The following is a 10,284-nucleotide window of genomic DNA, read 5'->3' as shown; positions in this document are numbered from 1 at the left end:
CAAAATGCTTTTCTGCTTTCTCGATATGTAATTGACTGTTATTTGTTAATTGTTCGCCAAGAGAAAATAATGAGTCTAAAAAGCGCAGCCGGTTGTCTGCATTGAAATCAAATACTATGTTAATATATACAACAATCATTGTTATGTTGATTAGTTATTGAGATAGTTGCCCATATGGGCAAGATCTTCCACTTGGTCACAATCGTTCTGACGCACAGCCATCGCCGTTTCCACAAGATAATAAAGGCATTTATATTTATCGCGTTCCTCGCGACTCAAAGCTGCAATTAGTTAAAGTTTAATTAAGGTAAATATTGAAATTTTGAGATTTATGTACCTGGACGTGGCGGAGTCTGCGGCGTCTGTTGCGTATTATCATTTTCCGACATGGTAAAGCTTTCCTCCTGCTGTGGAGCACATGTAATATCATCAATGGCATTGCCACTGGTCACAACGGTTGCCTCGGCCCCCAAAATATGATCCAACAGATGCTGATTGCCCTCGGTCTTTAGGATCTGCGTTGGCACTGTTTCACAATTGGCTGCACTGGTGCTTGCATTTGTCTTGGTGGTAGTCACTTCTTCAGTACTGAAAACGGTTCTGCAGAGCATTAAGTGTAAATTAAGGATGATTAGCTAATGTCCATGTTTGCAACTCACTTGATGACACTCTGCCAATCATCTGAGGTCTCGAATCGCACTTCCTCCTCACTTCCCTGCTCGCAGGATTCGTAATCATGGCCACTTTCTTCACCCTCGGATCTGTAAATGAGAATGAAAGACGTTAAGTAGATCCGTCAATACTGGAAATCCTGTCAAAAACTTAAAAGCTAGACAACTACAAAGCTCTGGCAATCTTTCGGATGACAATACCCTGCAGCTGGAGTGATTTGGATTTGCATTTGCTTCGGTTTCGGTTCTTCCTCGAGTTCCTGCTTTATAACTTTGCTTGGCACAGCAATTGTGGTATTCGGATCGGTTTGGCGTTTGCGTCCTCGTCTCTTGGGTTTATCCTCTTCGAATTCCAGCGGCAGCTGACCAAATGGACTATATGCTAAGGTGGAATTGCTGCTGCTGCTGCTCCCCTCGCTTCCCTCATCGACGGATGTCTTGCGCAATTGATAGCTTTGTATCTTATCGATAATGGTGGCTTGCAGCGAGGAGTGCAACCTTTGGAAGCCCATCGGATTGCTTGCAATTGCTTGTTGCCAACTTTGGGGGAAGGATTATAGGCTACAAGTGAACGCTACTAGAACCAGCTGGACAGGGGGCATTACCTGTAAATGACGCTCTCATCGAACTCTGGCTCCATTTTCATCATTTGACCACTCGGTGTTCGCACATACTGATCAAAGTTGGTCAGCACATTGGCGATTCCCTCGTGCATTTCAGAGGCACTGTGAACTTCCTCTGTGGCGCCAACAACCTAAGAGAAATCAAAAGATATTTCAAGCACTCTCGACAGTAAGATACCCTGAATAGCCCGATTATCTTACCACTTCCGAGGCAGGACTGCCTGTAATTGGATTTGGCGCACCGCCTGCACTCATGCTGATTGAGCCGGAGGAGTTTGGACTAATCTTTTTGCCACGTCGCGAGATGGTAAAGTGCAGGGGATCGTTTCCCTCGCGCCGTATCATCTCGGGCAGGATACGTCGCCGGGCATTGATGAACCAATTGCAGACCTGCAGCACCGTCAGATTCGCCTCCTGGGACAGTGCAAACTTCTCCGCATCACTGGGATAGGCATTGTAACGATGTTCGTAGAGCCAACGCTTCAGGATCTTCACCGAATGCTTTGGTAAATTGCCACGACGCTTGCGCATCGAACCGTTGATATCGATGTGGGAATCGACGAGCATGTCATGGAAGTTTTGGATCTCCTGGACAGCCTGCTCCGAGTCCTGATCCTCCTCGACAATCTCATCGGCTGATAAAGTGCCCAGCATTCCCATGCTCTCCTGTTGCATATGATCCTGATCAATGCTCGACTCCGAATTGTAACGATCGCGTCCAGAAACGCCTACATATTTAAAGATTTCATTATTATCTATATAAATTAGCCAATCTTGCAGACTTACCTTCACTTTCCAGAAGATTTGCCTGCACATCGGCCTCGTGCATCATGTCCTGGATATTCTGTCGCACCTGGCGATCCAGCACCAAATCAACTTCATGCTGCTCCGGCGAAATCATCATATACCACACAATGCCAAAAACCAACCAAGTAATTAAATAAAAAAAAGGATGACTTGCAACCTCTAGAAAGTTTTTTCTTTCACACAAAAAAAAAAAAAAAGAAAACTCGTAACTCGATAAAAAAAACAATAAAATTCAAACTATATTTTTCTATATTTTGTAAATTCGTGTTCACAGCACCAGCTTTGAGATTAGACTAACTTTCACTAAACGACATTTTCCAGCTGCCATTAAACTTAACACGGCCTCCTATTGCACATTTATTTTTTTGAAATATCTCGCCTTACAAAATGTCTCGTTATCAGAAATTCGTGCGCGTTATCGTCTATCGAGAACTCCTGGTATAAGACTATGCGAAGACGTGACAGTATAACATGTCAAATTGACATTGCGAAGAAGAATTTTTGACAAATAGCTTAATACGCGCGCGGAATTTACATAAGGTAAACACTTTTATTGCTCAATTGTTTTTATATTTAACGTTTTAATTTAAATGGCATTTTAAGCAGTATTCTAACCTCTGAGAGGTAGCTGTACTCGCAATGTTTTCTGCGCACAGTGTTACGCTTTGCTGTGTGTATTGCCGTTGTTGATATGCTAAGTTGCACAATTGGCGTCGATGTAAACACTGTTTCACTTCATTTGTTGATTACACTGCACTGCTATTACAGTTTAAACACTATTAAAATTAGCAATGTTTTGTTTTGCTGCAATTTTAATTATGCATTTACTTTTGATACAAAATGTACACACTGAAATGAGTCTAAATTTGCGTCTGCAACCAACTTCATGCGAGTCGAAAAAGTGCGCGCAGCTGACTTCACGCGAGTCAAAAATTGTAAACAATGCAAGGTAAACAATGAGTGACTATGTTGAAATGGATTGTGTTCTGGACGAGCAACTGCTGTCCAATATGAAATGCAGTGACAATGAGCTAATGGATGATCGGCGCATGGAAGAGGAAGATATAGAGCTCAAGGCGCCAGTTAATGAAGATGCTGACACTTTTGCTGATCCACTGCAAGATACTGCTTTGGTGTCATCTCACTTTGAGTGGCTTTTTAAAGATGAGGACACTCTATTAACGGATGAGCAGTTGCCCGAGCTGCTGCTGAAACCTGCCAGAAGTCGTGGCAAGCGGGGACGACCTTCCAGCAGTAGTGGTAGCTTCATTTCCAGCAATGGTCATACCTGGACTCTGGAACGTGATCCACAGCCCGCGGCACACGAGGAGCTACAAGGAGCCAAGCAACAAGCCTGTGGAAAAGGTCCCTCACGATCTGCCTGCAATGCCGTTGAGTCTTGGATGCTGCTATTCGATGATGATATGCTGCGCATGCTGCTCCGAATTATTAATGAGCAGATTCGCAAAAGACGCACTGGAAGCCATGGAGAACGAGCCACGGATCTCACAGAGCTGCGCTCCTGGCTGGGCTTAAGTTATCTGTGTGGTGTGTTTCGCAATGCACAGCACAATGGACCTTTGGGTAGTTGTTAGCAGTTAAAAGTAATCATTAAATAGTAATCCATGTCTTTTACAGAGGAACTCTGGACACTGGAGCTGGGCAATGCCATCTTTCGAGCGACCATGTCACTCACACGCTTTGTGTTCCTTACAGAGTGCCTCAGCATGCCGTCGGACAGCAGTTGGCATGATGCACAACGTCTGTGGCAAAAGCTGCTCATCAATTGTCGCTCTTATTACGGACCAAGCGGTTGGCTCTGTGTGGATGAGGTGCCTGCCCTGGACAACTTGCAGTTGGTGTTATGCTGCGATGCGAAGACACGTTACATGACCAATGCCTTGCTGCAGAAGCAGCCAATGACGCCCCACAAAGAGTTGATGCAGCTCATCTGTGATTACAAGACCACAGGACGCAATATAACGCTGGGCTCCAGATACGCTGCCCTCAAGCATTGTGAGCAGCTGCTGCAGTGCCAGTTAAGCAGCATTTGCCGACTGCACTCGACTGCAGCGGATTACCCCAAGAACTGGTCAGCAGGCACACTTGTCAGCGGCGCCAACAGACTGACACAGCAATCGGATAACGCCTTGCTTACCTGTGGCCTTAACAGGCAGATTAATGCCCACCAAACGCAACTGCTCACCTCAGACACCTGCACACAATTCCATGAACTCTCTGCTAGATTTAGCACCGGATTTGCAGCTGCCAAGAAGAAAGAAGACAAGACCACTTCATTTCTGGAGCTGCTGCATCTCATGCTCAATATAGCGGCTTTCAATGCTTGGATATTGCTGCGTCTGTCGCCAAAAATGGATGCGAGTCTGGAGCAGCGCGACTTCCAGCGTCAGTTGGGTTTGTTTCTGACCCAGCAACGTTTGCAACGTCGTCTGAATCTTCGATCCACATCGCTGGTGATGCGACTGCAAATCTGTGAGATTCTGGGTCTATCCAATCAGCGACTGTTGAGTGAAGCCTCTACGGATGCCAGGCAAACACTGGGAATCGGTGTCATCAGCCAGAGTCGCGCCTTGCTGCCCCAAGACGTCACCCTGGTCAGTCGTTATGGCGAGAAGCATCGTCGTTGCAAGCTTTGTTGCCGCAACAAACGTGGAACTAAGGCACGATCCCGTTGCCAACAGTGTCAGATACATCTGTGTGGGAATCATCTAATCTCACGTTGCTACGAGTGCACGGGAGTGACGACAAGTCAGCTGCAGGAATGGAATATAAAAGACAATTGATGCTACCTTAAGATATATAACATTTATTGAAATGGTAAAGATTTGGAGTGCTACAACGAAACCAGCAGCAAACACTTTGTGCCATTACAAATACAACAAGCTACAACTTTGGGATTGGGCAACAAAGCCACTACTAAAATTTGTACTGGAAAGATTTGGGCTTATACTTGTTAGCCACGTTTCTATTGTTGCCATTGCCATTGCCAGTCTCGAAGGGATCGCTGCGGTCCAGGAACAAACTGAGGAACTGTTCGTTTTGCAGCTCATTCAATGGCATCTCCAGTTCGCTGCAGGACTTGACAATCTCAGCACAAGCACGCAAATCCTTGCGCAAGTCTGTAAAAATGATTATGTTAGTAATAAAAAACTAGTAGGCGGTTACAGTCGACAGTAGAATACCCTGTGCATAGGTACTCTGTACTGAAAGTTGATTTTTGACCAATTGTTCCTATGACAGCTATATGATATATGATATATTAAAGACATATTCTAACAGTTTGGTTAAAATATCTCAACAAAAAATAAATTTTTCCTACTATAAGTTGATTTTTACCCGATCGGTACTATGACAGCTATACGATATAGTCGACCGATTTTAACGAACTTCGGCCAGGATGGACGAAACCAAGTTTATTGAATATTATATTGGTTTGATTAAGATATCTCAAAAAACCAAAAACTTTTTCATACTAAAACTCCATTTTCGATGTATCGTTTCTATGGCAGCTATATGATATATTGGTCCGATCTAAAATTAAAAACAAACTTGATCTGCCTATGGTATCCAGGAACCTATATACCAAGTTTGAAGTCTCAAGCTCTCATGGTTTCTGAGATCGTCGCGTTTAAACAGACGGACGGACGGACGGACAGACAGACGGACATAAAATAATGGGTATAAAAATATTGAAAATATTGCAAGACATACATTGATAGTTGAAGAGCAGACTGAGGCAGCTGGAGCAGGCAACTCGCTGCTTGTGCTGCAGGAATACTTCAATTAAGCGATGCACTGCATCCACATTGTGACGGCTGAGGAAGGATGAGCAGAGCGGACTCGCCCGCCGCTCCACCAATTGCTGCAGTTCCTGGTGCTGCTCGAATAGCTCCTCCGCCGACTTCTGGTCACTGAACCAGGTGCTGGCAAAGCATTGTTTCCACACACATGCCACCACAAAGATGTCCTTGTGCTCCCGGTGAATGGCACGTGCCACCTCCATGAGGGAGATGAGCACTGCCTCCGATTTCTGGGCCAACGTCTCCTCGGCAATGGTGCGAAAAGCGGTGCGTATCATGCGACGACCCTCCTCCGAATTGAGACTGCCGCCATAGCCACGATGTAGTGTCATGAGAGCCACATCCGCATTGCCATTGTGCCACAAGGCAATGGCCTTAAATGGCGCCAAATCCGCATAGATGCTAGCAAACGGATGCTCCACCTGGCGACATGTTTCCGCCAGCGACTCCAGCTGCTGCAGGCGTCCCAAGCCGCTCAAATACTTGAGGCAGGAGATGAGCACCTCATTGCAGGGCAACTGCTGCCAACGCACACACTGACGTATCAAATAGAGAAAGTCCACTTTGTTCTTGATCTCCAGCGTGGCCAGCAGCAGATTGTCCAGCTGCGGCTGCGACAGCGATCGTATGTCCAATCCCAGCTGTGGCGAGCGCAGCTGCTTCAGGTCATTCACCATTCCCTTGGACATGAGTCCCACATTCTGTCCAAAGTTGCTGGCTCCTTTGTCCTCGGCCACGGGTTTCATCAGATTGTCACGCAGCTCCTCCCATTTTTGGGTCTTGCGATTAACCAGCTCATTGGTGAAACAATCGATGGCATCCAACTGAGTCGAAGATTTGCGCTGCTGTCGATGCGATGATGATGTTCCTGGCCAAAGAAACGCTGTGAGGTAGTTTTGAAAGCGTTGTAATCCCTTGGGCGAGCCTGGTGTCACTGTGGTTGTTCCGTTACTCGTCAGGCGCGTCAACATGGCCATCTCAGCACCCTACGCCTTGCGACCTAGTTAAGGTCAGGAACGGATTACACACTTCTTATTGCTTGGACGTGCAAAGAGTACATCAAAATTCGATAGTGTCGATAAATGTAAAAAAAAAACAAATACAACAATTATATAATCAACAACAGTCTGTTACTGTTGTACTCGTATGGTTCTGTTAAACTCAAACTGAACTGTTATTTATTGATTTGATTGCAGTTTGTAGCCAAATTTGAATCAATTTTCTCAATTCACTCAGAATATTAAAATAAAATATATATTTTGATCACTTCAAGTATTGAAGTTAAATAGAAATGAAAAAGTTATTGCTCGACGATAACAGTTAAGCCAAATGTTATGATTATCGATAATTATAACAACAACACTTCCGCACATACATAAAAAAACCAGCGATTATCAACTTTAGTAAGATGAAGAACACTGGGTAACTCTTAAAGTTAAAGTTTATTTACAAATATACTAATAAACATATAGAAAATTACAGGGAAAAACACTTTTCATTACAGGCGCATCGCGAGGAATTGGAAAAGCGATTGCTTTGAAAGCGGCGCGAGATGGAGCTAATGTTGTTATTGCTGCCAAAACAGCTGAGCCTCATCCAAAACTGCCAGGCACTATCTATACGGCCGCAGAGGAAAGTAAGTATAGCAATAAATCATTATGAATTTTCACTGTGAATGATTATCTTTATTATTCATTATCTTAGTCGAAAAGGCTGGCGGCAAAGCTTTGCCCTGTATTGTTGATGTTAGGGATGAGAGACAGGTTCAACTGGCTGTGGAGGCTGCAGTTGCCAAATTTGGAGGTATCGATATTTTGATAAACAATGCGAGCGCCATTTCAAAAACTGGTACTTTACAAACGGATATGAAGCGATTTGATCTGATGCATAATATTAACACAAGGGGAACGTTTATGGTGTAAGAAAATATTTTTTTATATCTTTAATTCAATCTAATTTAGACTGCTTACATTCCACAGATCGAAAGCTTGTTTACCTTATCTGTTAAAAAGCGATAATCCACACATCTTGATCTTATCACCACCTCTTAATATGAAGCCCCGTTTGTTTTCCAATCATACCGCCTACACCATAGCTAAATATGGCATGTCCATGTGTGTGTTGGGTATGGCTGAGGAGTTCCGAGATCAGGGAGTAGCTGTAAATGCCTTATGGCCTCGTACAACCATTCATACGGCCGCAGTTGATATGCTTTATGGTCCGGAAGGTGCTTTATATTCTCGTAAACCAGAGATGATGGCGGATGCAGCTTATGCTATCATTTCTCGTGACTCCAGAAAATATTCAGGAAACTTCTTTATTGATGATGAGGTTTTGTTGGACGTTGGTATTAAAGACTTAAGCAACTATGCTTGTCATCCAGAAAATCAGCAAACTTTTAAATTGGCTATATTTATGGATGATCAAGGTGGATTTGCAAAGCTGTAAGGGATGTTATATTAATGTTTTACCAGTACATTTCTTATAAATCCAGTCTGAATTAAATATTTCTTAACATATTAAATGGAAATCTTTGATTATTCTATTATAATTAGCTAATAAATATGACGATTTCATTATTATGAATGCTTTTATATTTTGCTTTGAGTCCCATTCGCGTATGTTGTAAATACTGTTATTTTGAATAAATATTTGTTCACTTATGTATCGATATACTGAATGTTCCTCAAACGATAAAGATTAGTTGGCCTTGCTCACATCTCTAGTTCTAATGTCCAGTTGTTAAGAAGAAGAAGACCAGCAACAGATAGTTAACAGCAATGAAGAACACAGGGTAAGACGGTTTAAAAAAACAAGCGAATAAATGAAATACCTAATGGAATATCTATAGAAAATTGCAAGGAAAAACCCTTTTCATTACCGGCGCATCCCGTGGCATTGGAAAAGCAATCGCCTTAAAAGCGGCGCGTGATGGTGCAAATATCGTTATAGCTGCCAAAACAGCTGAGCCGCATCCAAAACTGCCGGGCACTATCTATACGGCCGCAGAGGAGAGTAAGTATTGCACTTTGTATTCAAACTTCGAATCAAGTGTATTTTGACCTTTGATAGAATTGGGTACACTGCTTATCTTTCCCTTTCAGTTGAGAAGGCGGGGGGCAAAGCTTTGCCCTGCATTGTTGATGTTAGGGATGAGAAACAGGTTCAGCAAGCTGTTGAAGCTGCAGTTGCCAAATTTGGAGGTATCGATATTGTGATAAACAATGCGAGCGCCATTTCCTTAACTTCGACATTATCAACGGATATGAAACGCTATGATCTGATGCAGAATATTAACACAAGGGGCACATTCTTGGTGTAAGCTTGTAATCTTATCTGAATTGTATTTAATCTAAATATCTATTATTCCTCAGATCGAAAGCTTGTTTGCCTTATCTGCTGAAAAGCGATAATCCCCACATCCTGAACTTATCACCCCCTCTTAATATGAAGCCTCATTGGTTTTCCGGTCATACCGCTTACACCATAGCTAAGTATGGCATGTCCATGTGTGTGTTGGGTATGGCTGAGGAGTTCCGAGATCAGGGAGTGGCTGTGAATGCTCTATGGCCGCGGACAAGTATTCACACTGCCGCAGTTGATATGCTGTCTGGTCCGGAGGGTGCTTTATATTCCCGTAAACCGGAGGTGATGGCGGATGCAGCATACACTATCATTTGTCGTGACGCTAAGGAATATACAGGAAACTTCTTCATGGATGATGAGGTTTTACTGGACGTTGGTGTTAAAGATTTCAGCAAGTACGCTTGCCACCCGGAGAATATGCACAATTTGCATTTGGATATCTTTTTGGATGATGCAGGTCCATTTGCCAAGTTGTAATTGTTTTTTTTTTATTTTTGATACATGTTTTGTTGTTTGTGTAAGCATTATTGTTTGTATATACATTTTTAAAATTTTAAATGTTAATAAAAATCGATTGCTTTTTTTATTTGGCGCGCACGAGAGCTGCTGAAAACGGTATCGACAAACAAATCGATACCAATATTGAAGATTGTAAACGGTGCAATTGAACTAGTTCACATCTATATAGAATTCGGGTGCGCAATTCAAATGTGAACTTATTTTTAGTTCATTTCACAATAATTTGAAAATAATTAAAAATTTGATGTAAATTTTTAATTTGAAATTAGATAACATGAAGGTGAATAATTTTATGAAGTTTTAAAGATCGCCACAATTTGAGAAATGAAGTTCCAAATTTAGTTCTAAAAAAAATTATCAAAATGTCGACAAAATTCGAACAAATTAAAAAAAATGACCAACAAGATCATTTTAAAAATCAGGACAAAATAAGCAAATGATTTAAATCAGATTTCTAGGTCTGGCAATGCTAATTCA

General features: G+C 42.6%; 5 protein-coding genes across 6 annotated transcripts; 3 read left to right on the top strand and 2 right to left on the bottom strand.

Annotated features, from left to right (window-relative positions):
* Window positions 1-5: 5 nt before the first annotated feature.
* Window positions 6-2,741, bottom strand: LOC117783328 (BEL1-like homeodomain protein 10). 2 transcript variants are annotated; one of them, XM_034620698.1, is made up of 7 exons: window positions 2,081-2,741; window positions 1,496-2,022; window positions 1,277-1,425; window positions 873-1,211; window positions 660-761; window positions 338-600; window positions 6-281 (listed from the first exon to the last, which is right to left on the bottom strand). In XM_034620698.1, the coding sequence occupies exons 1-7, from the start codon at window positions 2,196-2,198 to the stop codon at window positions 151-153; spliced, it is 1,629 nt and encodes a 542-aa protein (XP_034476589.1). In that variant the 5' UTR covers window positions 2,199-2,741; the 3' UTR covers window positions 6-150. The 2 variants fall into 2 exon arrangements, with proteins under 2 accessions (XP_034476589.1, XP_034476590.1); XM_034620699.1 differs by lacking the exon at window positions 873-1,211.
* Window positions 2,535-5,359, top strand: LOC117783327. Its single transcript, XM_034620697.1, has 2 exons — window positions 2,535-3,685; window positions 3,740-5,359. Exons 1-2 carry the CDS (start codon window positions 3,058-3,060, stop codon window positions 4,903-4,905), a joined length of 1,794 nt encoding a protein of 597 aa, XP_034476588.1. The 5' UTR covers window positions 2,535-3,057; the 3' UTR covers window positions 4,906-5,359.
* Window positions 4,908-7,018, bottom strand: LOC117783329. The gene is made up of 2 exons (XM_034620700.1): window positions 5,834-7,018; window positions 4,908-5,241 (listed from the first exon to the last, which is right to left on the bottom strand). The coding sequence occupies exons 1-2, from the start codon at window positions 6,897-6,899 to the stop codon at window positions 5,039-5,041; spliced, it is 1,269 nt and encodes a 422-aa protein (XP_034476591.1). The 5' UTR covers window positions 6,900-7,018; the 3' UTR covers window positions 4,908-5,038.
* A 309-nt stretch (window positions 7,019-7,327) lies between these two features.
* Window positions 7,328-8,448, top strand: LOC117784781 (hydroxysteroid dehydrogenase-like protein 2). Its single transcript, XM_034622596.1, has 4 exons — window positions 7,328-7,344; window positions 7,395-7,558; window positions 7,627-7,840; window positions 7,902-8,448. The coding sequence occupies exons 1-4, from the start codon at window positions 7,331-7,333 to the stop codon at window positions 8,368-8,370; spliced, it is 861 nt and encodes a 286-aa protein (XP_034478487.1). The 5' UTR covers window positions 7,328-7,330; the 3' UTR covers window positions 8,371-8,448.
* A 176-nt stretch (window positions 8,449-8,624) lies between these two features.
* LOC117784780 (hydroxysteroid dehydrogenase-like protein 2) lies at window positions 8,625-9,830 on the top strand. The gene is made up of 4 exons (XM_034622594.1): window positions 8,625-8,716; window positions 8,774-8,937; window positions 9,027-9,240; window positions 9,297-9,830. Exons 1-4 carry the CDS (start codon window positions 8,703-8,705, stop codon window positions 9,763-9,765), a joined length of 861 nt encoding a protein of 286 aa, XP_034478485.1. The 5' UTR covers window positions 8,625-8,702; the 3' UTR covers window positions 9,766-9,830.
* The last annotated feature ends 454 nt before the right edge of the window (window positions 9,831-10,284 follow it).

This window comes from Drosophila innubila (genome assembly GCF_004354385.1).
Source record: "Drosophila innubila isolate TH190305 chromosome 2R unlocalized genomic scaffold, UK_Dinn_1.0 1_C_2R, whole genome shotgun sequence".
Taxonomy (NCBI): Eukaryota; Metazoa; Arthropoda; class Insecta; order Diptera; family Drosophilidae; genus Drosophila; species Drosophila innubila.
The sequence above is the reverse complement of the archived record's forward strand: the minus strand, read 5'-3'. Positions and strand labels throughout refer to the sequence as shown.

Coding starts and splice junctions, on each gene's coding strand:
- LOC117783328 (XM_034620698.1), bottom strand. CDS start 2,198: ATGATGATTTCGCCGGAGCAGCATGAAGTTGATTTGGTGCTGGATCGC. Junction 762..872: donor CAAATCACTCCAGCTGCAGG/GTATTGTCATCC, acceptor TCTCATTTACAG/ATCCGAGGGTGAAGAAAGTG. Junction 601..659: donor GATTGGCAGAGTGTCATCAA/GTGAGTTGCAAA, acceptor AATGCTCTGCAG/AACCGTTTTCAGTACTGAAG.
- LOC117783327 (XM_034620697.1), top strand. CDS start 3,058: ATGAGTGACTATGTTGAAATGGATTGTGTTCTGGACGAGCAACTGCTG. Junction 3,686..3,739: donor ACAGCACAATGGACCTTTGG/GTAGTTGTTAGC, acceptor TGTCTTTTACAG/AGGAACTCTGGACACTGGAG.
- LOC117783329 (XM_034620700.1), bottom strand. CDS start 6,899: ATGGCCATGTTGACGCGCCTGACGAGTAACGGAACAACCACAGTGACA. Junction 5,242..5,833: donor TCTGCTCTTCAACTATCAAT/GTATGTCTTGCA, acceptor TCATTTTTACAG/ACTTGCGCAAGGATTTGCGT.
- LOC117784781 (XM_034622596.1), top strand. Junction 7,559..7,626: donor CTATACGGCCGCAGAGGAAA/GTAAGTATAGCA, acceptor TCATTATCTTAG/TCGAAAAGGCTGGCGGCAAA. Junction 7,841..7,901: donor ACAAGGGGAACGTTTATGGT/GTAAGAAAATAT, acceptor TACATTCCACAG/ATCGAAAGCTTGTTTACCTT.
- LOC117784780 (XM_034622594.1), top strand. Junction 8,938..9,026: donor CTATACGGCCGCAGAGGAGA/GTAAGTATTGCA, acceptor TTTCCCTTTCAG/TTGAGAAGGCGGGGGGCAAA. Junction 9,241..9,296: donor ACAAGGGGCACATTCTTGGT/GTAAGCTTGTAA, acceptor ATTATTCCTCAG/ATCGAAAGCTTGTTTGCCTT.